Source organism: Dermochelys coriacea, chromosome 5 (genome assembly GCF_009764565.3).
Source record: "Dermochelys coriacea isolate rDerCor1 chromosome 5, rDerCor1.pri.v4, whole genome shotgun sequence".
NCBI classification, from domain to species: domain Eukaryota; kingdom Metazoa; phylum Chordata; order Testudines; family Dermochelyidae; genus Dermochelys; species Dermochelys coriacea.
The window spans coordinates 89,647,778-89,674,849 of record NC_050072.1 but is presented as its reverse complement, the minus strand read 5'-3'; the positions used below and the strand labels follow the sequence as shown (position 1 = coordinate 89,674,849).

Below are 27,072 nucleotides of genomic sequence, written 5' to 3'. Positions count from 1 at the left end.
GGTGGGAAATGGGAGGGGTCGGATAGGGGTCAGGGCCAGGTTGTTTGGGGAGGCACAGCCTTCCCTACCCGGCCCTCCATACAGTTTTGCAACCCCGATGTGGCCATCGGGCCAAAAAGTCCCGTCCGTCCCCCCCTCCCCCGGTTTTAGGTTTACACCATGCCTTAGAGATGGGGCCACGGAAAGCCACTCCATGCCCTGCACCCCCCACCCACGCTCCGTGCTCTGTGCTCAGACCACCCGCTGCCTGTCCAGACCCAGCCCCGTCCGGGCCACCTCTGCTCATGAATAATTAAAAACGTCATAAATAATTAATAAGACGATTTACCACTAGGGCGGGGGGGAAATGGTTAAATGGAGCCGCTGAGGCAAAACTACCTGCCGCGACGACATAGTCGCTAGACTTTCATTGGTCGGTGGCGTGTGATTGACGGGGAGGGGGGCATCCTACGGATTTGATTGGCTTCCACGGCACGCAGCAGGTGGGACCCAATGTGTTGATTGGTTGCTAGAGCTTGCCGTGGCTGGTATTGGTTGTCTGAGCTCGGAGGGGGCGCGGCTGAAGGCGTTGATTGGTTGTGAGCGCGGGCCGCCGGGCGTGCTAGTGCTTTGGTTGGGCCTCGGCGCTCTCTCGGGGTGGAGGGAAGGGCCGAGCGGCGATGGCGTGGTTGTCTGGGCCCTGCTGAGCCGGGCCCGGCTCTGCGCTCGTCCCCTGTTCCCCCTGCCGCGCGGGTTGGGTTCGCCCTGCGCGCTGGGAGCGCCCGCAGCTGCCGCCGCCCGGAGGTGGCGGGGCGGCCGCGGCGATGATGAAGGGGGCGCTGGGCAGCCCGGTGGCCGCCGCCATGCAGGAGAGCTTCGGCTGCGCCGTCGCCAACCGCTTCCATCAGCTGCTGGACGATGAGTCCGACCCCTTCGACGTCCTCCGCGAGGCCGAGCGCCGCCAGCAGCAGCGCAGGAAGCGCGATGAGGCCGCCGCCGCCGCTGGCGGCAGGAAACCCGGCCCCGGCCAGAGACCCGGCCCCGCCGCCGGCAAGAGGGAGTCCCAGAAAGAGCGCAAGGTCCTGCAGCCCGAGAGCCCCGCGGCGCCTGGAGCCCCGCCGCAGCCGGGTACGGGGAGCGGAGCGGCCCGGCCCGGCCCGGCCCGCGCACACCGCGGCCGGCGGTTGAGCTCTTCACGGGGGGCGGGGGGGCGGAGAGAACTGGGGCCGGCTGGGCGGCGGGCCAGGACGCGCGAGGTGCGTGCGTGGGCGGGCGGGTTCCTGCTGCTCAGGGCTAGGGCTGGGGCTGGCAGCGGCTACCGCCTGGCCCTGTGCTAGCAGCGTCCAGCTGAACGCGGGGAGTCTCTCTCAGAGTAGCTGTGAGCCTGGGGTGCTGCCCTGGCCAGGAGAGGGTGGGAAGCACTTGGCCGTTGACCTGAGAATGGTTCAACGCGTTGCCGGGTTCAGCGACTGCAGGTAGGCAGGAGTCCGCGTCCTCCCGTTCCGTGCCCAGGCTAAGTGACTGGGCCCATGTCACCTAGTGAGTCTGGCGAGCTGCCTACAACGCACTGCCTGACTTCCAGCCCTGCCTGACCCGAACCACAGCACTGGCTTCTCCCTCCCTCCCTCTTATCTTCCCCCAGGCTTTTCTCCTCCAATCATCTCTTGATGATTGAGATCTAAAGAACTTGCCTATCAGCTGGTTCCGACTTTAAAGAGGTTACATTTAAGTCCAGATACACGATCAAGTGATTATCTTGTTTCAGCATTAAAACAATGAGGTTGGAAATGAGGTTATACCGTTGTTCAGCGGTAGGTGAACCAGCTAGGGCTAAAATTTGTGTACAACTGAGTTTATACTTTTAATGCTTTTATTTTCATGTTCTGGACACGAAAATTGTGTAGGTAGCAGGTAAACTGTGGTGGTATGACTTAAACCCTTTATATTTTATAAGCAAGTCCACTTCTTTGTTGAAGGCTAGAGTGCCTCTAGTAGAAATGCAGTGAAACTACTCTAATAGCACTGAAACTAAAATAAGTAGAAGTAACACTGTTTGTTTCAAGTGTATGAGCCAAAATAATTTAGGAGAGTAGTGACATTGAGATTGAGCATTTATGTTGGTTGTCTTTACTTTTTAGCATTTGGGAGGTGAGCCTGGATGATGATGAAACACACCTCAGTGATTTAAGGATCTAATTTAATAAAGAGAAACTACTGATGTCTCTAAAGTGATTTAGAAGACTAGGGTTAGTGTTACTAAACAACAAAGTTGACCACAAGTATTTGTGGATCCTATAATCAGACTGCAGACGTATAACATCAGTTGAATGTGAACTGCTTAATGGAGCCAGGATGTCACTTCTGTTTTTAAGTCCAGTGTTGCAGAATTCCTGCCAGAACAGTGTGCATCTGAAAGATCACTATTCTTTTATATATAGGTTTTTATACTGCTTTCAGTACTGTAGTACCTGAGCACCTTATGTATGGAACAACTTTAGATATAGGCTTTCCACGGCTGTGGTTTGTTTCCAGTACAAAGTGAGCTGTGCAAATGTAAATATTATTTGTCTGGTTCTAGATATTGCAATGGATTCTTTATGTTTTGGAGTACTGTAGTAGTAGTTGACTGAGGGGTTAGTAAACTGAACACCATGGGGTAGTTCTGTGTGGTGCTTGTCTTCAGTGTTTCAGCATCTGTTTTGGCCAGTGTTTAGTATTTTGCAGTCTCCCCACAGTTCTTTGAAGCTCCCAAGATTGTTGTTTTGGTGCATCAACACCCGAGGTGCTAGAGAGCTGACTCAGACTTTTCAAGAGCACAGCAGCACCTGCTTTGTGAAATCAGATCTGTTTGTTTCATGCCTGCATTGGTGCTGTAGCATAATTCGAGTCAAGGATAAACAACAAATCCCTCTTTTCAGTTGTTTTCTTTTCAAGTATGACATCTAATGAGGAAGGAAAGCCATTCTGCAACTTCAAACCCTGTCTGTGGTAGAACAGCGTTGAAGACGTGTGACCATGTTTGTTGCACTGTCTGCCTTGAAATTGACCAAAATGCTCTGGGGGCCAATGTCCACCTGAGCGCCGATGAAGCATCAGTAGAATCTCAGAGAGATTACAGTGAGAATGGCACCATCGCTTCTGCACTGCCTTCAGAGCTGCAGTCTGAATTCAGCAGCCATGGAGCACCCTGCAGCTGGAAGAGGCTCGTGGAGGTGGGTCTGATCTTCCCCCATGCAGCTGGGGGTGCCTACCATCCATGGGTCCAGCTACTAATCCTGGCCGAGCTGGAGAGAGATGGGACTTCCTCTTTCCACTGAGCTTTCTGCAGCTGAAGGAGGCTCTCAGAGGTGGGTCTGATCTTCCCCAAGCTGCTGGGAAAGCCCTAGCTGTGGGCTCCTAGTTGATAGTTTGGGCCAGGCTGGGGAGGGACAGGGCTTCTTCTTCCCCTGCATGGCTGATCTTGGGGCTGGGAAAGAGATCATACCCAACTTTGGGTGCCTCTCTTGGCTGCAGGAAGCTCCGCGGCTGCTGCCATCAGAGTCCAGGTCTGAAGGCAGCACAGCCGTGGAGCTTCTTGCAGCCAGGGGAGGTACCTGGAGTTGGGTGTGATCTCCCCACTGAGCATGACTATGCAGGGGAAAAGGAAGTCCCATGCCTCCCCAGCCTGCAGACTATCAGCTGGAACCCAGTGAACTGTAGGAGCCCTTGATGGGGTGCCCCTGGCTCTCCACTGGCTAGACTTCACAGGGTAGATTTGATTTCCCAGTTTGTGATGTGTTTTTTCACAGCTGTGAATTTGATAGGGCCCTAGTACAATTTTTCTCGCACCCTGCAGGCTAACATTGCACTCTGGGATTTGGTGCTTGTGATACAGGAAGCTCCATGTTGGACATCAGCCTCTTGCACCAGAGGTTATGGTGCAGAGTGTGCTTTGCAAGGCATTATTAGTGCTCCAAGGCTTTATTACTTAAACTCTTTACAGATATTTGGGTGAGACTGAGGGTTGAGGTGCAGAGGGCTGCTATTTGAGCTCAGATGAGCCAGAGCCATAGACCAGAAGGGACCAGCAGATAATCTAGTCTGACTTCCACAGACCATCAGCAGCTGCACACTAGAACCAACAACTGAAATTAGACCAAGATACTACAGCCCACAGGAGACTAGACTATTACATGCCACAGGAGGTGCACCAGTGTCTGAGGCCCCAGCAGTGATTCCAAATATATCCACTATTGAGGATCTCCATGGAGGATGATCATACGCTTCCTACTTTCCTTTATTTTTGGAGGGCAGGGGAAGAGAGTCTTGTAACCTCCATGATTTGAGAGGACTCAGTGCCAGGACCATCCTGTTTGAGGCGGATGAGGAGCTTTTTACCTCCTGCTGTACTCCAGTCACCTTAGATGCATGGCTCCTGATCAATTAGTGGGATGTCATCAGGTTTTCAGAAGCCTGTCAAGGTATCTTTTCTCCTTACTTTGCCCCTGAATGCTCTCTGCTGCTTCAACATCCAAAAAGCCAATCTTTTTTTGGCAGCCTGCCACCAGACAAAAGGAAAAAGGCAGCAGGGAGTGTGTGATTAGTTGTTCCAGATATTTCCTGCTAATCAAAATGACAAAAGATCTCTGGCCCACCCTAGATTTCAGGGAACTAAATCAGTATGTTGTCAAAGAGAAGTTGAAGATGGTCACTCTCTGAGAGTGGCCATGCCTCTTCTGTGTAAGAGCAAGGCAGCTGACAATGCGTTCTGGACTTAATTTCAGTGCTCAGGAAGTATTTCTACGTGCATATATACAGCCATAATCTGATTTGCACTTGAGGAACATTGCTTCCAGTTTTGTGACTTGTCTTCTGGGAGGGTGTTGGCTTCATATGCTTTCATGAAAGGCCACAACTACCATCAAGCATATCTGCATAGGCAGGAAGGGCATATGGTATCTTAATTGAACAATTGACTGATTAAGGACATTACTCTGAAGAGTTTTCGATGACTGATCTATATCAACATCGCGGTGTTCCTAACATTAGGGTTCATGATAAACTACAAAAAATCTAAAATTGTCCCTAAAAAGCAATTAGAATTCTTAGGAGCCTTTCCTGGATGCAGTTTGACTGAAAGCATCCTGCTGGACCCAGTACAGGATCCAGAGCATCACCAGTCTGGTAGAAAAAAATACACGAGCTTGTTAAACTCCTTGCAGGCTGAATTTGGCAAAACTGTAGCATTCTCTAATGATCCCCACATGTGTTGAAGGGTACAGCTTTATTTTAAAAATAAGTGAGGTGCTTTCTTGAATTGTCTTGTAATAGACTTCAAGGGACTTGTTACTAGACTGTTTGCAAATTAAAAGCTTAAGTACTTGAATAGCCAAGACTGATTCTGGTATTAGAATTAAAGTACTATTGTGCAATTTTCATTATAGTAGCTATAGTTATTTCATTATATGGATTACTTTGACTACAAAAAAATTGCTAGTTAAGAGCTGTTCCTTGCAACATGTAAAACCTGAATATAACATTCAGCATTTTTCAGAAAGATTTGAATTTCACTCATCTAGACATCCTGTGACTTCAGATCTTCAACTAGTAAAATTGTCCCGCTATCAGGCTCTGCTCAAAAGTTCTATGTAATATTATTCAATATAATTTTTTTTGTGGTTTGAATGGAGCTTTTGTTGTATTTGCATATTACTATTAATCATCTGCCTTTTTTTCTTTGTCTTGCCTGGTTCTCAACTTTTATTCCTAAGCGAGTTCCCACTTAATCATGGAGCTCATCAGAAAGTGAGCAGTTTGTCAAGCAAATGGAAGTCATAAGTCCAGTTGTCTGTTAGGTGTTGGCCTTGCACAGCTCAATATTAAATCTTTCTTTCTGAATCCAGAAAATGCTCTCCCTAGGCTTTGTTGTTAATTAGATGAGACCATAATAATAACAGTACCATTGTCAATAGTTAATTGACCTTACTTTTTTTTTTTTAAAATAGATCTCTGTTCTTCAGACTACCAAGGTTCTGGTGGTTCCTTACTCTTTCAAAATAGTGGTGGATGTTTACTGTTGTTTGCAAATGCCTTGTTCTTTGGTTTTTGAGCTGCTTTTGTGTGTGGTGGTAGAGCGAGGGGAGAGGTATGGAATGTAGGTATTATAGCTTTTGTAATTGTCTCTTGATGTTAGTTCAACTCACCCATTCTTAAAACAGTCATCAAATTGCATTTGCCAGCTCTTTGTTGAAAGGGCCCAGTGAAATGCAGAGCTTGCATTTTCTACCAGTCCAGGCAAATAAAAGTTGCTGATCTTGCAGTAATAAAAAGCTTTGTTCGGTTTGTCTCTAAGCCTATCATGAACATTTTAGATGATTTGTTTCCCATCTTTAGCATGTACACTTTGAAGATGGTGTAGTTTAGACATCATCCCTGATTGCTAAAAGATTAATTGTATTATCATCCATCATTTTAGTGGGTAGTAAGATATTGAATGTTTTGAAGAATCCTATATCATGATAGCTGTGAAAACCACAGTGTCTCTTCTTTTAATGACTAACTTCAGTATAATTATTCCAGATATATGGGCATGAGGCTGTATAGGGGGAACCTGCTGTAGGTGATTCTGTTACAAAATGCTGGCATATTGAAAGCACAAGATCACAAGGTGGAAGTCTATCTCCATTTAGTTCAGTGTGTTTATATTGTATGAAATAGATATCAAAAATAGTTCTCTTTTATGCAATTTTCTATCCTTTTTAAGGGAAAAATGAAAAGCAAATTCTGTTGGTTACAACCGTACTTCTTCCTGAGTCATTAATGAATTAATATCCTGTATGGTGCCATATCTTGTGTCTGTGACCTTTGAATTATAGAGCACCATCTCCCATTCCCAATTCTAGTCAATCAGGACAGTAACCTTGTTTTGATGTTTAAATTCATTGTATTTTGAGCTCTCACAAAACTTTCAATTTTGTGTGCCACAGATTTTTATATTGAAAATAAACAGCACTCAAGACTTGGGGGGTAAGGAGGGAGAGGTATGATAGCTGGATGTTTTGGCAACTGTGTAGGGAATATTTGGATGGGAAGGGGTTGGGACACCTATTAAGTGTGGATGTTGGTTTTGTGTTTTGATAACCACAAGGCATTTAAGGCTTTAGTCAGTGGTTTTTAATTCCTTTTTTTACAGTAACTAGCTGCCCCACTACTCATTCTCAGTATCTGTTACTTCACTGCTGTTGCATGTAGTATGTTAGCTTGACATTTTCTTCAAAAATAGTCGTCAGTGAAAAAAGCTAAGTGTTGACATTAGGCTTCAATGTCAACAGTCCAGTGGGATGAATGGGTCAGCTGACCCCGTTCACAGCTACTACATACTCATGCAAATATCACAATATCAGTTAACATTTTGACAGCTAACCTTCATAACACAAAGCTAGTGACTTTTTCTTAGTTGTGCTAAGTTTTTAACTGTTTCAGAATCCGTTTTCATGTTTGTGGCAAATTGAGATATATGGGCAGGACAATTTATATGGTCATAATCATGTATATAGGGCCCTGTGTTAAGTTTGATGATGGAATTGCTCTGTTGGAGGGATGTAATATTGTGGCTCTGATCACTTGTCTTATTATTAGCAACCAATTTAGACTAGATTAGGGATGTTAACCTCAGCTTCTGGTCACATTTAAACATTACTAAATATATTCTGCATATCTACATTTTCCTTTTTGGTTTCAAATCAATAGTGTTCTTCACTTACTGTTTTATATAATGTTATATATAATCTGTTGGCTGCACTTCAGTAATGGGCAGAATGATTTATATACTGTTTTTAAATTGCTTTAGTTTCCAATTCTGTAGGAATGATACTACATAAAACGTTTGCTCTAAGGCTAACCTGTTTGGAGTTTTCAGTTTAAGTTGGGATAGTAATTTTTCAGTGTAGTGACCTGCATTATATTTCCTTTATGGAAGGTTGAGTAAACTCCCGGAATCCCATAAATTTGTGGCATACATTAGCTGCCCAAAAGTGAGAGAGTGGAAGTTAGTGAGGGATATGTGAATATCTTAAATAAGCCACAACTGATGAAGATGTTGCCTGTGGAACTTTAATTCAGGCCCCTCCTGTGCGTGTGTTGTGAAAGTCCTGAATTACTTGATCATATATGACCTTTTCCACAGGTTCCCTGCCTCATTCATTGATTCATCCCCAGTTGTTGTTTAACACTTGTCATGGAAAACCCTACACTGAACCCATTATTTTCTCTGTGTGTTTCTATAGTGCCCTTGTGACCAGGGTCCCAGGGGGTGGCCACACTGAGGTTACTCAATTAGGGCAAACTGCAAAGAATGGGACAGACAATTCCCAAAGCTGGTGGATGTTCCAATACTTGGCTTGATAAATCTAGCACAAAACAGCTTCTATAATACCTTACTGATTACCAGAAGTCAAAACACTGTTCCCTTAAAAGCAGTCCAGCCTTTTGGCTGCCTCCCAGGCAGCCCAGTCAAATATGAAAGTTCTACCAATCCCAAAGGATTGGACACATTACCTTCCAAGTTAACGAATACTCCAGATCTTACCCAAATACATGCTTACAGCCAATTCTTATTAACTAAACTAAAATTTATTTAAAAAGAAGAGTGAGTGAGTATTGCTTAAAAGATCAATATACATACAGACATGAGTACAGTTCTGATATCTGTTTCATAGTAGATATGGTGAGCTTAGTAGTTGCAAAGAGTTTTCAGAATTAGTCCATAGGTGATAGTTCAATGTTCATATCCACGGCTATCCAGGTGGGACTGAAGATCTCAGTCTTATGGACTCAAGCTTCCCCTGTATAAAGTATCAAGATCTGAGATCAAAGGATCAGGTCCCAAGAGTCTTTTACATAGTTTTCTAGCAGCCTCTTGAATGATAGGCTTTTGCAGTAACCTTCTATTTCCTAAACATCACTGGTAATGAATAACATGGTTAACATAAGGTAATTATGCATTAAGCAGTTCATATACAGTTTACCACAAACTTCAGACTGACACATAGACTGACATTTTCACCCAAGATTCATCTAAATATTAATATTCCCTTTTGATCTCTGAGTCAATAGCTATATTAATAGACAGGAACTGTCTGTTTACATGGCTAACATCTAACAAGATATAAGTAAACACATGCATTAGTATCACCTCTAATTCTCAAATAATACAGGTTTTGAATTTCAAAGTTCTAGCATATTTAACATGGAATGACCCTAATTACCATTTACATACTCTTCTAACATGTCTCTAAAGGTTGAACCTGGGTCAACCTAGCCTGTGAGCCGCTTAACCCTTTCTGGCCATGTGTCACAGATCTCATGATATCTGAGTGCATCATAAAGATTAATGAATTCATCCTCACAACATCCAGGTTAGATTCAGTAGTGGTATTACTCTCATTTTATAGATGAGGGAACTGAAACACAAGAGGCCAAAATTGCCAAGTGACCACTAATTTTGGAGGCTCAACTTGAGACACCTATGCTCTGATTTGTTTTAAGATTACTTAAGGTTTTTATAGCTCTTCATATGACCAGAACTCATCTTCCATTGTCTTCAGTTGCATTTGTGTGCTCAACACATCTGTGTATCTGGGCCTTCGGTCATGTTTTGGGCACTCAAAAAAAGACACCACTAGTGGCTAACTGTAAAAAGTTTGGTTGAAGTGACTTGCCTATTAACCCATTGGAATTCAATGGCAGAGGCAGGGATAGAATTCATTTCTCAAAGGTGGCATTAACTACAAGGCCATCCTTTCGCTTTCTGTGATCGCCTGCCTCATTCACTACACACCTTTCAACTTCTGCCACAATTAAGGCAATGATCCTATATACAAGCGCTTTACTCATTTCGAGAGCGCCATGCATTCTGTGCACTGAGTAAGGTAGGGGTCCTATGAGAAAAACAGTATGGGATCATGTAATTTAAAGACTGTATCGTGGTGCATACATAAAAGGAGAGCAAGTTATGATTGCTTGGGCAACCTCAGTTCTACCATTTCCTGAGTGCTTGGCTTTGCAACCTTTACATACTGTCATGTAATTTCCTAATTTAGAAAAGAAAATCTTTTTTTAAAAATCATATGGCATCATAATCACACCCACATGTTTCATCAGCAGGTTAGGTCCATTGCACAGACTTTCTTCCATTTAAACTAACAGAGTAACTGATAGCAGTATAATTAGTCAAGGTAGGTGAGGTAATATCTTTTATTGGACCAACTGCTGTTGGCATGAGAGAGAAGCTTTCACATAGTTTCTACTTCAGCTCTGTGTAAGCTCGAAAGCTTGTCTTTCACACCAGTAGCTGTTGGTCCAATAAAAGATACCTCACCCATCTTGTCTCTCTAATATCCTGGGACCGACATGTCAACAACAACACTGCATACAGCAGTAGTAATTGTCACTCTCTATGGACCACCGCTAGAAAGAGATGACACTTTGTCAGTGGGTTTCACATCTGTTTACAAATTGTAGAGGAAGGTAGACGCTGAGGACTCCTGGGTTCAGTTGCAGGTTGTGGTAGAATATGTTCTAAGGGGTATAAATCTGCCTGTTTTTGTCCCCCTCTGTTCCTATTTACATCCAGCTCCCTGACTCCTGTTCCCCATCCTCTGGCTCCTGCAGCAGCCTCGCTCCCCCTCTTCCCATTCCTCATCCCTCTGTGTTCCAGTCGGGTTGTTCTGCCATTTTGCTGTCTGGGTGGCCACAGAAGGAGATATAGTTCCTGTAATATTTTTTTTAACATAAGCAAAATGAGGTATTTTCCCTAATCTTGTTTTCTGAAATGGCTGCACTATGTTAGCCAAAACACTCAAGAATTTTCAGCCTGGGGCAGATGTCTGGCATGGTAATTTCAACCTGAATGGCTAAAGTTTGGATTTATAAGCAACAGAAAATATGATCTTTTATGGTAGGAAGTGTTTGGCAACCTTAACCGCAGCTTGGCCAACAACTGCCAGCTTGGCCTATAGTAAACTGGTAGGAGTGCAAAACTAGAGGACTGTATATGGTGGCATAGTCATCTTTTTTGAGCCCGTAGTCCGATAATTGCAACTAAATCTATTAATGCTGCTTACGTTTAGACTCTTCACAATATTTTTGTGTGCAGGTCAGAAGCGAGCTCCTAAAAGGGGAGAACAACAAGGATGGAATGATAACAGGGGAACGGAGGTAAAACAAGACAAAGCTGAATGGAGACCATCTTTTAGGGAATACCGTCCCTATGAAAAGGAGAGACAAGTGGAGTTCACAGTAGAAAAGTATGTATTTCTAAGAAGATGCAAGGTGGCCCTCAATGAAGGATTTGGTGTCCTGAGAGGCTTTTAGGGAGTACTATTTAGTTAGCACCTAGTAGTGTGGTAGCCCAGTTTTGGTTGTATAAAGACTGATATGACAAAGAATCTATCAGTCCTCCAGTAAATTATCCTGTATTTATACAGTAGTCAGAATGTTGTACGGGTCTGGTGTCTTCATGTCAGTTACATTTCTAACGGAATAATACAAGCTTTTTTGGTAGCTAAGCAATTGGTTTAGAAGTCTGGTTTCAGTGTCTGCCATATAGCACTTAATGTTTCATGACTTCAGCATGTGGGTATTAACATCACCAACCAGATTTTAAGTAATTGTACATCTAGGCCCCATAGACTCTGAACCAAATTCCCTTAACCCTTAAATTCTGGGGCAACACTCACTTATTGTATCTCCATGAAATACCTCTGCCCAAATGTATACAACTAGCACGTAGCTAAAAATAACAGATGTACAACTTGTCAATGCTTGTTTTCAGCAATGGCTGTGTTTTGTGTGTGGTGGTTTGTACTAGAACTCCTCTTGAGTTTCTTATAGTCCTGGTATACACCCTGCTACATGCAAATCTAACATATGAGGGCAATAGTAGTGCCTAATAATTAGAAAAAAGCAAACAATTAATACAGTCACTATTACTGACATAAGGATAAAAGAATACGGACCTTAAACTCTGCTCACATTTAGCTTCTGTCTGTTTTTAATCCTGACAAAGAGCACCAGTCTGGGAATAAGATCAGTGTAGTGTAAGATGTGATCTAAAAACTTCTAGAAATAGTGAGTATAATAATTGATTTATTATCACAACTACACTAAAGCATCCCTGTGACACCAGATTTTTCCCCTATTAACTTTTATGTAGAAGTAGTCTGACTAGAAATCTTTCTTGTCTTTCAGGCCAGTTGACAGATTTGACCGGGAAAGACCAATGAGAGGTCGTGGGGGAGGAAGAGGTGGAATGCGAAGCCGAGGAAGAGGTAGTGGGATGAACAGAAGTATTAATGGCTATGACCAAAGAGGGAAACGGGAATTTGAAAGACAGAGTGGGAGTGATAAAACGTAAGTGCTTTGTGTATATACTGCTCTCATCTAATATATTGGTAACAAACACACACCTCAGACATTTCAATATCTTTTTTTAAGGGTTGGAGTGGGAAAGGAATATATTCAACAATTTAATACTGCTTTTGGTTTGGTACATCAATGAGGGAGGAATTTCTTAATTTGAAGAATACTGTTTCTGTCTCTAGAGGAATCAGAACAGAAGACAAAAGGGGTGGAAGTGGAGCTCGGAACTGGGGAACAGTTAAAGATGATCTGAGGTATATGCAAATTTGTGCCCATTCTAGTTTATAACAATTTCTGTAAAGTAATAGGCTTGGTCACAGTTGCCTTTATTTCAAGCTTTATCCATTCATCCTGTCTTTAACTGCTATGGCCCCTTTGCTCATGCTTACTGAGTAGATCCTAGCCTAAAGGAGATTCTTCGTTTATGGCAGGCTTCAAAGTATCTATTTGCCTAAGGCCAAGTCATCTTTTGACTAGAGTGAAATATACTTGGCTTTCCTATTTTAGTAAATGGTGGGCTTGGTACTGTGACTGGCCTGTGTAAATTTTAAAGAGAATTCTACAATGTTAACAAGTATCTAGGTCTTAAAAATTGTTCTGTACTCTTTATGTGGTTCTGTTTGAAATCGCCTTGAACTGGAAACAGGACCAGAGGCTGCCTTTTCTGCCCCTTGACACAGCTGGAGGTGTGCTTCTGTTTCAACTAAATATTCTTCTGGTAACTGCATAAGACAGCTTTCCTCCAAGGGGACATAGCAGGACTAAGTTGCTTATCTGAGTCCTCCTGAACTGGCTTACCGTGGGGAGAAGAGAGGCAAAACTTCTAATTTATAGCAGTCTCTTTAATGGCTATTAAATTATATTCTTACTCATTACATTATCTAAATAACATGCTATGTCTTCATATATAAACACCTTAGTAGCTCACAAATACATGTTTTTATAATTTGAACTTAAAATAAGTTTTTCAAGGGTTAAAAATGGGAGATAGAGTTGTAATTTACAATAAATCAGTTGGGTAATCTTAAAGGCTTACTTAGGGTAAAACTTTCAAAAGTTTGTACCTTCCATCAATAGAAATTGGTCCAATAAAAGATATTACCTCACTTACCTTGTGCGTCTCTCAAAAGCATGTAGGTCATCTGGGCATTCCAAGTGCTCTTGAAAGTCAATAAAAATGAATTAAAAATGAAACTAGGTATATGAAACAGTGTAGAGAAGGTCAGTTGGGTATATCTAGATTACCTTTTCCTCATAAAACAAGGGAACACCTATTGAAACTTAAAAATGAAATTTAAAGCTTATTAGGGCATGCTACATATTACACAGCACGCAACTAACTTGTGGAAATCAGGGCCGCAAGATGTTGAGGCAGATGTATATGATTCTAGAAAATTCATGTAAGGGCATTAGGTCTGATTTTCTCTTATCGAGAACATGCACACTTTTGGCTTTCACATATTTGTGAATACCACTTCCTCCAGCCAAGGATTTCCAGTGCTTCCCACTGTATAATCTTGTATTACTAGCACACTAAACTAGTCTCATTTAATGGTTTTGTTGTGGTTTTTGGGTGATCAGTAGATTGGGAATTCTTATGATCCCAGAAGAGTTCTGATCTAGACAATTCCAGAAAGGGTACTATCTTCAGTTGGTCGTGAAATATGCACATTTACAAAGAATGGGGACTATTGATCTGTAAGTTTTCAGTATGCCCTAGATATGTGGTGGCTTTTCTATTTTGCAGTGAGATGGAACAGACTGCTCCTGTGGAAGATACTGCAGAAACAGAGGATCACCAAGGGGCACCTGAAGGAGAACCCCTGACCAAGTACAGTCCGTCCTGAATATCTTAATTCTAAAATGCAAACAAAATAACTGGCCAGTGCCAATGTTCTTGATTTTAGTGTAGGGAGACATTCCAAGACCATGCCTTTCAATGTGTTTGTAAAGCACTTAGCAGACATTTGGCACCATATAAATGTTTTAAAATGGAAATATATACCTACAGAAAAGTTATTTCCTAGCAAAATGGGGCTCCAATCCCAGTTGAGGCCTTCAGATGCTACAAGATGTACATACTAATTCTAAGTAGTGGCACTATTGACCTGTTTAAAAAAACAAACAAACAAAAAAAACCCCTCCATCTCAGTAACTTAGATGATAAATTTCTGTAACATATAAACTTGTATTTTAGTAAGAGAGAGAGTGCTCTCTAAGTTATTCTTAAACCCTACTAGGAATATAACTGATATAATGGTGTTCTAGTTCCTAGCTTATTTTTAGATATATTACAACAGACATCTTACTTGTAAAGCAACCCCTCATCAAGGTACTTGTGGAACCACATAGTGATGATATGATTTGAAATACAGTAACAGAAAATACCCTTATGAATTAGTCAATCAAAGGTGTCTCCTATATAACAGAAACTTCTCCCTTGAGATTCATATGGGACCAAGAACGGTCTTCCTCCTCCAAACCCAATTTTAAAAAAATGACTGCTTGGAAAGAGTGTTGCATTTTTTCTTAAAACTAAGGTAAATTGAGATGGATGTTTGCATCCTGATATTCAGTCATTGGTTCTGATCAGTGTCCAAATGTGAAAATTAATTTTGCTTCAAAAGATCTTAATTATCAAGTTAAAATTAGATCGACTCAACTGTTTTTAGCTATCTCCAACTTGAACACTACCAACACAAATAACTTGTGAAGGGGTGGTGACATCAAAGTAAGGAGTAACATTTCAGCCAACATTCCTTTACGTTTGAAGTTGGGAAGAATCTAACTGACTGTGTTTGGGTAAGCCATTAGACAAAATCTGAAGGCATCTAGTTATTGCCAGCCACTTCACTATGATTTTATGTACATTCATGTTCAAGTTGGAGATATTTTAGAAGATTCTAAGTTGATCTAATTTTTCAATTCTGCAATTAACATATTTGGGTTTAAAGTAACTGGTGGCGAGGAGGGTCTCTTGGACAAACTTGAGTTAAAAATGTTGAGTTTCCAGAAACTTAGTTTTCAGCAGACTTAAATCATGTGGGCAGTGAAGGTAGTCTGCATAGAACTTAATTCTTATGTATGCACTGTACCACTTTAACAGAGCTAAATATTATAAATAGCGGTTAAGCCTTTTTACTTGAGTGTCCTGGGTCATATTTCAGAGTCTCGCATGATTTTCCTCTTCATGGTAGTTGAAATCAAAATCAAATCCAGCTGTCCTAGCTCTTTCTTTGTAAGTACATGTGTTCTAATCTCAGTTTTCTATTGAACGTAGAGACATGAAAAGTACACCCAACTGAAGTGGGCAAACCCGGTTGGCTTTTAATTTTGAAACTATTACATGCGTGATCTTATAACTCTGTTGCTATTTCAGACTATTCTCTGCAGAATCAATAATCTGTATTTACTTACCCTGCTAAGGCTTTCCTTGCCGACAGGAAGGCTAGAAACTTTGCTCCTCGATGAGAGTTTAGATGTAGGAGAAGTCCACAGCAATCTGGAAGATAGCAGTATATGCAAAGGTTCTGTGAAAGGCACGCTACCTTACATCAGTGTAAATGACTCTCATCCTGAGAATTCTCAAAACTGTGTGCAAACTAAATACGTATTAAATATATGGGCCTCACTGTGGCTACCTCTGGTGGGAAGATAACAGCACAATGAGCCCACGCTTTAGAAGAGCAACTAAGTGCCGTATCTAATAGAGGCAGAATATATAATTAGGGATTGAATTTATTCAGAATATCTAACACCTACACTCTTGCACAAAGTCAGACTGGGACAGTGTTTTTATTTATGACCTTTGCTGTTCGGAAGCAGGAGTTAGTTGAATAGAATAAAGAAAAGGACTTGTGGCACCTTAGAGATTAACAAATTTATTTGAGCATAAGCTTTCGTGAGCCACAGCTCACTTCATCGGATGCATTTAGTGGAAAATACAGTGGGGAGGTTAATACACAGAGAGCATGAAACAATGGGTACCACCATACACACTGTAACGAGAGTGATCAGGTAAGGTGAGCTATTACCAGCGGGGGTGGGGAACCTTTTGCAGTGATGATCAAGGTGGGCCATTTCCAGCAGTTGACAAGAATGTCTGAGTCCGATGAAGTGAGCTGTAGCTCATGAAAACTTATGCTCAAATAAATTTGTTAGTCTCTAAGGTGCCACAAGTCCTCCTTTTCTTTTTGCGGATACAGACTAACACAGCTGCTACTCTGAAACCTAGTTTTAGTCTGTTTAAAATGACTTGAGTTGTTTTGGGACTCCTGTGAGCCTAATGCCCCCCTTCTTCTTGGAGGTAGTGCAGTAGCAACAGAGGCCTCCTGGACAGGCAACTCAGCTCAACTCAACAGGGGCCCCAAAATCGCTTTAACCCTCCCAGACTTAAATAGGTAATTTTGACGACTTGAGTTCAGTGATTCCAGCTTTCTTTTAATGACCACTTGCAGTCAGGCACTCTGTTTCAAGTGTCATCTGAAAGCTCTAACTATTTAGTCATTCCTTCCCTTTGATCCTTTTAGGAAAAAGACCCCAGAAATTGGGGATAGCATTTGTGATGCTTGAAGAGTTATTGTTACTTTCCTGGTCTTCCATTTAATAACCTGGGAGGTTTTTAACAGTATTGCACTGCAAGCCAGTATATAACTTTTCTGCCATCATCACTAGTTCCTTGTCCATGTTACTGTTCAGCTTTCATTTTTATACTAGTGCCAGGCAGCATAGTTTATCTTCTATTTATCGAAGTGTGACCATATCTGAGTTCTATTTGCCCATATTTTTGAATTGTCTATATTCTTTTCTAGCTTCTTGTTTGCAGCCTCTCCTAACATAGTGTGCACACTATTAAGCTATATGCATGCTGTAGTATGAACATGTTCCAGGATGTCATTAATGTATTAAACTATAAAAATAGTACTGGTCCCAATTGTCTTTACAGTCCCATTTTTACAATTACCTGGAAGACTTCTATGGGACTTGTCTGCACACTTGGTTTAGGAACTTGTTAAAGCATTTTTTGAGTAGTAGGTAGTAGTAATTACAGATATATTTCTCTATTTTCTTATTTTATCTCTTATTGAGATTAGATTTATTTCCTTGATCTGCTACTTACTCTTGGTATTAAATCGGTCCTTTTTCAGTTCTCTGGCACTTAATAAATTCATAGTTGTTTACCACTAGTGGTTCTACATTTCCTTCTGATCATTCTTTCTTCAGGAAACCTTCAATTCCCATCATCTAATTTGCTGATCCGTTTATCTGGCTACCATTTTAATAGCTCTATAAAGCTAATCTATAGGTTTAGCCAAATCCTCATTAGCATTTCATTCAATATATTTCTGTTTTGTTTGCTAAACTGATAGTGTTGAATGTCTCACTTATCAGAGTTGTTGGCCTTCAGGAACCGCCTATTAGCTTGATTAACCTTCTTTTTAACCCTTTGGCTAATTATCTTAATTTTGGCACTAAAATATATTGTTGCTGTGGTTTTCTGATTTCTCCCCCCCCCATCAGCTAGTTACACAATGTAGGTTGAATCTCTTTTCAGTTGAAGGTAAAGGAAATAAAACTTTTGCTGTCACCAAACTAACCCATGTTTTTAGTGTTTACCATCTCTTAAGGTTTGTCCCTGGCTACTTTTATAACTGGTAATGTGCTATGAAGGCAGATATGTTTGTGATTCCAGCTGCAATCCCTTCTGTATACTACTGTTCATTCAAACAAAGCAATCTCTCTGCAACCAAGAGGAAAAGACACTTTAAACTAATGCTTAGTAAAGGGCTATATCCAAAAAAAAAAAAGAGAAACTGAAGCAAAATTGAAAAACAATGTGCAGCATTACTAAAAGTCTCTTAAATGTATACAGGGATACCAAACTAATCGAATTACAAACTTATTTTATTACAGTCCTGCCGTGAGGCCCCACTCCGGGACTCTGCAAGGTATTGTGCAAACATGTTGTAAATGGTCAATCGCTGCACTCAGGAGCTTAACTTCAGTTAATGAAAACATTCAACAGCCGGATAAAATAAATGGGTAGGAGTGGAGAGCAGGAGGATGAAGTAACAGTATGAACACCATTTCAAGTAGATCTTCAGTGTGCATAATGTATATGGGGGTAGCCGTGTTAGTCTGTATCCACAAAAGCAACAGGGAGTCTGGTAGCACCTTAAAGACTAAGATTTATTTGAGCATAAGCTTTCATGGGTAAAAACTCCACTTCTTCAGCTGCATGGAGTGAAAATTACAGATGCAGGCATAAATATACTGACACATGAAGAGAAGGGAGTTACCTCACAAGTGGAGAACCAGTGTTGACAGGGCCAATTCGATCAGGGTGGATGTAGTCCACTCCCAATAATAGATGATGAGGAGGTGTCAATTCCAGGAGAGGCAAAGCTGCTTTTATAATGAGCCAGTCACTCCCAGTCCCTATTCAAGCCCAGATTAATGGTTTTAAATTTGCAAATGAATATTAGTTCTGCTGTTTCTCTTTGAAGGCTGTTTCTGAAGTTTTTTTTGTTCAAGTATAGCTACTTTTAAATCTCTTCTAGAATGTCCAGGAAGATAGAAGTGTTCTCCTACTGGCTTTCGTATGTTACCATTCCTGATGTCCAATTTGTGTCCATTTATTCTTTTACGTAGGGACTGTCCGGTTTGACCAATGTACCTGGCAGAGGGGAATTGCTGGCACATGATGGCATATATAACTAGTAGATGTGCAGGTGAATGAGCCCCTGATGGTGTCGCTGGAGTAGATATGGGGACAGAGTAGGCAACGAGGTTTGCTGCAGGGATTGGTTTCTGTGGTATTGCTAGTGATCGTTTTCCAGGATAGGTTGTAGATCCCTCCCTCTCCCAGACCTTGGGAGGCAGGCCAGTCCTCGCTTACAGACAGCCCCCCAACCTGAAGAGAATACTCACCAGCAACTCCACACCACGCCACAGAAACACTAACCCAGGAACCAATCCCTGTAGCAAACCTCGTTGCCTACTCTATCCCCATATCTACTCTAGCGACACCATCAGAGGACCCAACCACATCAGCCACACCATCAGAGGCGTGTTCACCTGCATGTCTACTAATGTGATATATGCCATCATGTGCCAGCAATGCCCCTCTGCCAGATACGTTGGCCAAACCGGGTCTATGCTTCAGGTTTATTTTCTTTAGTATTGAAGCTCTTCAAATACAATTCAGAGATGGCAGAGAATCTGAAGCATTCAAAATACTGTACTTAGCCAAGTAGTCTTTCTTCAGCTTTGTTTTGTTCTTCCTGGATGTCAAAGCTAATGGTTTTTATTTTACAACTATAAACCTTTAGAGTTTCTGAAGGGGAGCCAGTGGAAGAAGTAGCTCAAGAAATGACGTTAGATGAATGGAAAAATCTGCAGCAACAGAGTCGACCAAAGCCTGAATTCAACATCCGGAAGCCAGAATCCACTGTTCCTTCCAAAGCAGTGGTGATTCACAAGTCAAAGTATAGAGATGATGTAAGCATTGCTTTAGAATTCTCTAAATTAGCTCAGTGGTTTGAGCATTAGCTTGCTAAACCCAGAGTTGTGAGTTCAATCCTTGAGGGGGCCATTTAGGGATTTGGGGCAAAAATTGGGGATTGGTCCTGCTTTGAGCAGGGGGTTGGACTAGATGATCTCCTGAGGTCCCTTCCAACCCTGATATTCTATGATTCTATGATTCTATGAAATTCTGCTTTCTACCCGGACACCCAGGGTTAGGACAGTGTCTCCTGTATTAAAACAGATTCTGAACAAACTGGAAATAAGTATTCATATTTCAAGCTGCTGTAATAGTGTGCAAAAAAACCCATCGGATTCATTTTGTCCAGTCTCCAGGCATCCCTTTTGTATTATGAGCATGGAACGCTTGACCTATCAAGTTGTATTTAGACCAAGTTAAGTTTCAGTTCTGCTTAGTTTTAGGAGATTGAAGTCTGTCTCCTTGCCTGTGCCACCTCATGTACAATACTGTTAACTGAATTGTAGGCACTAGTGAACTCCATTTACTAAATGTTTTATATTTTAACGTTGAATCACATTTTGATACATCCAGTATTTAGCCTACTTATCGCTTTACTAATGAATTTTTATCTGTGTATACTGGAAATTCAGTTTCCCAGCGTCATCAGCATACCAAGTTGTCCTGAATCTGGTCACTATCGCATCACAATTATCGCTGAACCACTTGAGAACATCTGAATGATTTTTATGGGGACTGTGGTTCTGCTTCTTAAAATGATCTTAAAGAGAGCTTGTTTTATTTTACATAAAAAGAGAGATTTTCTCTTGTTCTGCTCAGAGCCACTACGCTGTGTTATAACTAAAGGCATAGGATGAAATCTTCGGCCCCATTGATGTCAGTGGAACCAGATTTCTACCGTAGATTCTTGCCTATTTAGACTGTAAGCTTTTCAGGGAAGGGAAGCCGCTGTATGTGTTCAGTATCTGGCATGATGGTGGGGACTTGATCCTTGACTGAGACCCTTACACACTGAGAATCTGAATTAAAAAATTGATTCAGCATACGTTGGTCACTGTTGGACTGTGATAATTTATTGGGCAGATTGTACTTAGTAGAGTGTTTACAATCCTACATTTGTGTTCCTTTAGTGTGGCTTTAGACTTCCCCCCAATTACAAGCCTGCTGAGTTTAGGACATGTCTTTCACAGGATCTGAAGAATGTGCCTTATATTTTATTTTCCTCCTCAGTAGACTTTATGGCCAGCAGCGTAAAGGGGCCCTAGTATGGCAAGAAAAGAGACCCTAGAGGAGTAGTGACTTGTCTGGTACAAGTATTGCTTAACATGGGCAATCTATTAGACATCAGAATGGGTATGTGGGGAATATGATTTGCTGTACCTTTGTAGCACTACCATGCACTACCGGTGTATTCTCAAAAAGAAAAGGAGGACTTGTGGCACCTTAGAGACTAACACATTTATTTGAGCATAAGCTTTCGTAAGCTACAGCTCACTTCATCGGATGCGTTCAGTGGAAAATACAGTGGGGAGATTTATATACACAGAGAACATGAAACAATGGGTGTTACCATACACACTGTAATGAGTGATCACTTAAGGTGAGCTATTACCAGCAAGAGAGCGGGGGGGGGGAAAAACCTTCTGTAGTGATAATCAAGGTGGGCCATTTCCAGCAGTTGACAAGAATGTCTGAGGAACGGTGGGGGGGGGGGGGGGAATAAATATGGGGAAATAGTAAAGGCTATTTTGGAAAATATTTTAGTATGCTAGCTATATTTAATGTTAAAAATTGTTGCCCTTTACAGTAATACTAGAACTATAACTGTAGCAAGGACAATAATGGAATGGATCAGTGGTAGCAATTGATAAGTAAATTTTAGTGTTCGATTGTTATTCCTTTCCAGCCCTTCCCTAGAGGGTATCTCAGAGTAAATGACTTGGGCCAGATTGTGTGGTCCCTCTGGAACTGTAGAGATTTTGCCACAGAGAATTTTCTGAGTGTGGGAGTTCTCTGGTGGTATAGAGCTGGCATAGCAGTTTCCTATGTGCTTATGCTTAATTGCTCCCAAGCCAGTGTAGAGCTAGCCTGAGATTGGAGGAGCTGTCATAGTCTCCCTTCTTACCCCTACTGCCACACAAAACTTAGGGGCTCCTGGCTATCCAGGAAGTCTGACTTTACTGGTGTGCTATTTGGTTTGTAATATAGTAATTTTTTTTTTTGAAGCTCTGAGCAGCATTCTAATTGCAGATAAATTCACTTTTAGATGTTAAAGGAGGATTTTGAGGATGACTCCCACATCTTCCGAAAAGCAGCTAATGATATAACTTCTCAGCTGGACATTAACTTTGGGAATCTTCCTCGTCCTGGTCGTGGAGCCAGAGGAACACGAGGAGGTCGTGGACGTGTCAAAAGAGTTGAAGATACTGGGCCTAGACCAGAAGTGGTGGTAATTTGATTTTGTGGCTATACATTTCTAAATGACATGAGAATTTGAGATTTTTTTTTTTTTTTTTTTTTTTTTGCTGAGGACTTTAGTGTTTTGCTTACAATACTTTACCAGGCTTTCAGTCCATAGTATGTTGCTATATGTGGTGAAATTTCAATTCAGATTGCAAATAGCTTTTTTTATTTGTGAAGAGTTCATGTTCAAGGGTCAAAGTTCAGGTCACTCTTATGACAGCTAGAAGGAGTAGTATAGGAGAAATAACTTAGTTTCTGAAAAGAATTCTGATAAAATCAGGGAAATAACTCTGTACTTAAAATTACTAAAGGTTGTAGCCTTCAAGCAAAATTACTGTGTAATAAGATTCTAATACTTCCTCTGACTACCAAGAGTGAAGTTAATAAATGTTGCATGTTGACCCTGCAGGTTAAGACACAGGAGGTACAACCCTCTATTAAATAAATGACAGGTCAGATACGGTAAATTGTTTCAAAACAAAAGTAATTTAACTACTAATCATAGTACCTGCCACTTTCTACTGAATCCCCTGATTTAACATACTCAAAACCATTCTCATACCAACTGTGAAAGAAGCAGTTCTATCTGCCAAGGGTTGCTACTGTTTAGGTATGAAAACCAGAACATGTGGGAGGATCCCGAGTCCATAAAACTGGGCAGCTGGCAGTGTGTGCTGAGCACCCATACAGATTTCCTGGGGGAGTTATCTCAAAAAAGGGACAGTCCTGGGGATACCTGGGCTGGTAGCAACCCTATATTGCTTGAAGGTGAACAAATATGGAGGATTGTTGTGGGTGGTGGTGGTTTATTTTTATTTTTTATTATTATTTTTAAGTAAAATCCCCATAGTTCTTTCAGTTCAGCAAGGATAAAATATTTAGCCACATCTAAAGTTTGGAACTTTAAAAGGGGCATGGAATTAATCCCTCTGGTGCTTTTGTTCGGTAGAGCTACATTCTGAAAACCTCTAGTAAATCAAGTGTGCATCACTGTAGCTTTTTGCACACAACTAAAAATTAACTCTTCAGTTTGTCATTGTTTAAAATAACTTCATTCACTTTGAATGGTGAACTGCTTCCTGTGTCTGTCTATAGATTTCCAGTAGCTAGGACCTGATGTCACTTCTCCTTCAGTCACTATCCCCATACCACAGTGACAGGTACAAGTCCATTACCTGTGTAGAAATAGTGATGGATACAAAACAGTTTAGAAATAAGCATTAAGTGCCTCTTAATGTAATTTAGCAAATAAATAAAATGGAACTAGTTCTGAGTTAGATTGGAGGCTCCAGATGTGTCCCTGATATTTGTATTTTTCTAAACTTACTTCTTCCTTTTGCAGACACAAATTGTTGCTCCAAATCCTGATGACCCTGAAGATTTTCCTGCTTTAGCCTGAAAGAACTGTCCTGAATGACAGCATCTCAAAGTAGCTGTGAAGAGACCAGTTGTATGTTGCTGTGGAAAGGGATCATCTGAGTCTGAAGGAAAAACAGATTTTTTTTTTCTTGTGTGAAATGATTGCACTTCTGTGGTATTGAGGGAAGGGGGCTCTGGAGATATCAGTGAACTGGGATCTTGCAACAGATTCCAGCACCTCCTATTGGGATAACTGTGTGAAGGCTTATGGTATTATACTCAAGGGATTTCAATAAAGTTCAAGAGTACAGTGTTTAAAATGTGTATATAGAGATTATTTAGAATTTTCCATGAAAGCACAGTGAAATGTGAGCTGTACAACATGGTCTGCTATTGGAAATCTGTAGCAAACCCTTGTAGACACTTGAAAGCTGCTTTCCCTACTCCATTGAGTGAAATGTACCTTTGCATATTTTAAGCAGTTATACCGCAATTTTCATAAGTTGACAAATAAAGAAAACTGCTAATTGGTTTGGGTGTGAGGTGCTTATCACTCACTTCATTGTTCCTTGGTATTGGAGTAGCAAAGTGTGACTGCTTCTGCTTTACTGCAGTCTGAATATTAATTTGCATTTCTCTTACAGCTACAACATTAGCTACAAGCTAAAACTTGCTTGTCCCAAAAGTTTGTTTTTGTACTAAAAACAGCAATGTCAACAATGTAGGAGAGATTTAAATTTAAAACTTCTCTGCGGCACATTTACACTTTTAAAAAAATTGAATGTCCTTTTTTAGTAGAGTGAGAAATGGAAATCCTACTTGTGTACCATAGAATAGCCAGGTCCTAACCACAACTTCTTGTATGTGGAAGAGCTGAATGTGAATTGAAATGTTTTGGTTCAATCCCTTGCTGTAGAAAACTCTGCTTTAAGAAGCAACTTCAGCTTTTGGAAGTTGCTCCCATTAAAGTAAATTCTAAGACTTTAAGTATAAGTTTACTGACTCATGTGGAAGCTGATTGAGTGTGGGTAGAGGGGGAGATTGGGCTTTGCTTTAATGCCAAGGATAAGAGATCTGAGTGTGGCTGCCCAAGTTGGGCACTAAGTGATCCCTTCCTTTTTTTTCTACACAACTATTGCAAAGGCTTAAATATGAGCTGCAAGAGGAACATAAATTGTTAAAGCTGCATTGAAGCAGAGTTGGTGTTTGGACACTGATTGCAAGGCAAGGGAAGGAAATTAGAAGAGGGGCTCATTAGTGGCCAACAGGAGCAGCTACCACCAGCCACCTCTGGTTGCTGCTTCTGAGGCACAGAGAAAAAGCCTTTGAATTCCTGCAGAGGCTGGGTTCCTTTCCTAGCTGCTCTTACTGCACGCTCATGCAATTTTCTTCCTTCGTGCTCCCCATTCCTTGCACATCTAACTGCAACAGAACAAGGCAAGGCATGAAGTAAAATCTATCAGCATTTGAAGAGAGCAGGTAGCAGGGTGAGAATTCTCAAAAGCATAATTAGTGTGTACTTGTGGCAGAGTAAGCTATTTAAATGTAAGGTAGTATTGGAGCAAAATGTAAGTCAGCGAAGATGGAACAAGAATTGTGGTGTTTATGTAACAACAATTTTTTTTCTTAAGAGCTCCTGTCATGCCTCTCAACCTAGCAAATGAAATAGCTTGTTGAAACTTTCAAGAGGCTTAAATTATACAGGAAACTCTGTTTAGTTACACAGCCATTATTGTCAGCATGTGGTAAAAAGAAATGTAGACAGTTAACAGCCAAATGGATAACTGATAACGGAAGAGTGTTCTATTGCTTCCTCAGTCCTGTTTGACTACTCCAAATCAAGTTGCCCATGTATGTTCTGGACAGTAGGGGAGGAAGGACTACTACCTCTTGCAAGGTGGGCATAAAGTACCTCTCTCCTTCTAAAAATCATCTAATTGATTAGAACTGAGCAGCTGATCATTAAAATCTGGGCTGGATGAGAGTTCTGCTTTTAAGATGCAGTCATATGAAAACTGAAACTTGGCCAAATCTGACACTGTAAGAGTAGGGTGAACCAAACTCCTGTGTGTCTCTTGGCTTTTTTTTTTTTTTAAAGGGGGAAAAGTGGAGGGTAAACTAACCTTTAATTTTATTTTGCTGGCGGGGAGGAAGATGCAGGGCAGCAGCCTGGGACCAAAAAGAGCTCACCTCTGCAATGGTGGAAGAGAGGAGTGTGGCTTGTGACTTCTGTTTCTATCTGCTTTTCTCCAGTGTTCTTGTTTCAGCAACACTTTCCATTGGCAAAGCAAAGTCATGATACTCAGGCCCATTTATGTTGAGTTCAAAAGTTGAAAATCTTTTCTTCTAAGCTCTGAAACATCAGCTGAACTTTGCCTGAGATCAGACTTTCATACCCAGGTTGTAAACCACTTGAACACACAAGTTTGGGTGAAGAGTTGAGACTACTGCAAGTACAGTAGAGCTGATCAGCACTGACTTCTGAGCCTGCTCCCACTCCTCCTCCAGCAGAAGGGGAACGCTTGCTGCTCCACATGCCTAGGAAGGAGACTTTCCTCATCACATGCAACAGGTGTGAAACGCTGGCTGTCACTCTCTACCCTCCAAACAGATTTCTTCCTAGACTGAGGTGTTCTCTGCTGGAGGACTTGCAGCAGGGTCTGAAAATCCAGTTTGTGGAGAAAGCCCCCTGAAAGATCTGGGATCACTTTCTGCTTCACTGGTGTGTTCCAATGGCAACAGTGAAAGCTGTTTAACATCCTACAGTAATTTTATGGAGAGGTTTGGGCCAGAAAATGACACATTGTAAGCACCTAGAAGGAAGATTTTAAGCAGGCGGAATATATATCTAATAGGAACCTGATCATGAGCCAAAGAATAAAAACAGTGTTATAGAAATTACAGTGGGCATGCTAATGAGGACTCCCAGCTAAGACCTTGAATTTTCATCTCTTCTGACAGCAGCTCTGCCCCTATGGTGGGAATAGGTTCAGTATGGGTGCATGGCAGATTCAACATACTATATTAACCTCACTTTCATTATAGCAGTTGAGTTTTTCTTTGAGGTCTATCATCAAACTTCTAATTATGCTGGAATCTGCTTAGCACATGCAAGTTAATGTAACCAAAACCCAAAGGGCTATTAATGTAATTTGGAATTATTTTTTTCACTATCTTTGAACAATTGCATTAGGTCTAAAATTATTTTTCTAAAGGTGCAATGGAATCATAGCCCTGAAAAATTAATGATTAATTCATTTAACTCCCACTTCCACAGTTCTGCTACTGGAGAACAGTTATTTGTTTCTAGAGTCCTTCCTGCTGCCAGCATTGACTTAGTCTTTCAAAATTATTACATATATTTTTCT

The 27,072-nt window shown here is 41.3% G+C and overlaps 1 protein-coding gene across 3 annotated transcripts; it reads left to right on the top strand.

Annotated features, from left to right (window-relative positions):
• Positions 1–554: 554 nt before the first annotated feature.
• Positions 555–24,235, top strand: HABP4 (hyaluronan binding protein 4). 3 transcript variants are annotated; one of them, XM_038401231.2, is made up of 8 exons: positions 555–1,107; positions 11,114–11,264; positions 12,208–12,369; positions 12,561–12,632; positions 14,126–14,209; positions 19,710–19,878; positions 22,149–22,331; positions 23,688–24,235. In XM_038401231.2, exons 1-8 carry the CDS (start codon positions 804–806, stop codon positions 23,742–23,744), a joined length of 1,182 nt encoding a protein of 393 aa, XP_038257159.1. In that variant the 5' UTR covers positions 555–803; the 3' UTR covers positions 23,745–24,235. The 3 variants fall into 3 exon arrangements, with proteins under 3 accessions (XP_038257159.1, XP_038257160.1, XP_043371130.1); XM_038401232.2 differs by lacking the exon at positions 12,561–12,632 and having other exon boundaries at positions 561–1,107; XM_043515195.1 differs by lacking the exons at positions 22,149–22,331; positions 23,688–24,235 and adding an exon at positions 20,090–20,193 and having other exon boundaries at positions 581–1,107; positions 19,710–19,904.
• The last annotated feature ends 2,837 nt before the right edge of the window (positions 24,236–27,072 follow it).

Coding starts and splice junctions, on each gene's coding strand:
- HABP4 (XM_038401231.2), top strand. CDS start 804: ATGATGAAGGGGGCGCTGGGCAGCCCGGTGGCCGCCGCCATGCAGGAG. Junction 1,108..11,113: donor TGGAGCCCCGCCGCAGCCGG/GTACGGGGAGCG, acceptor TTTTGTGTGCAG/GTCAGAAGCGAGCTCCTAAA. Junction 22,332..23,687: donor GGCCTAGACCAGAAGTGGTG/GTAATTTGATTT, acceptor TTCCTTTTGCAG/ACACAAATTGTTGCTCCAAA.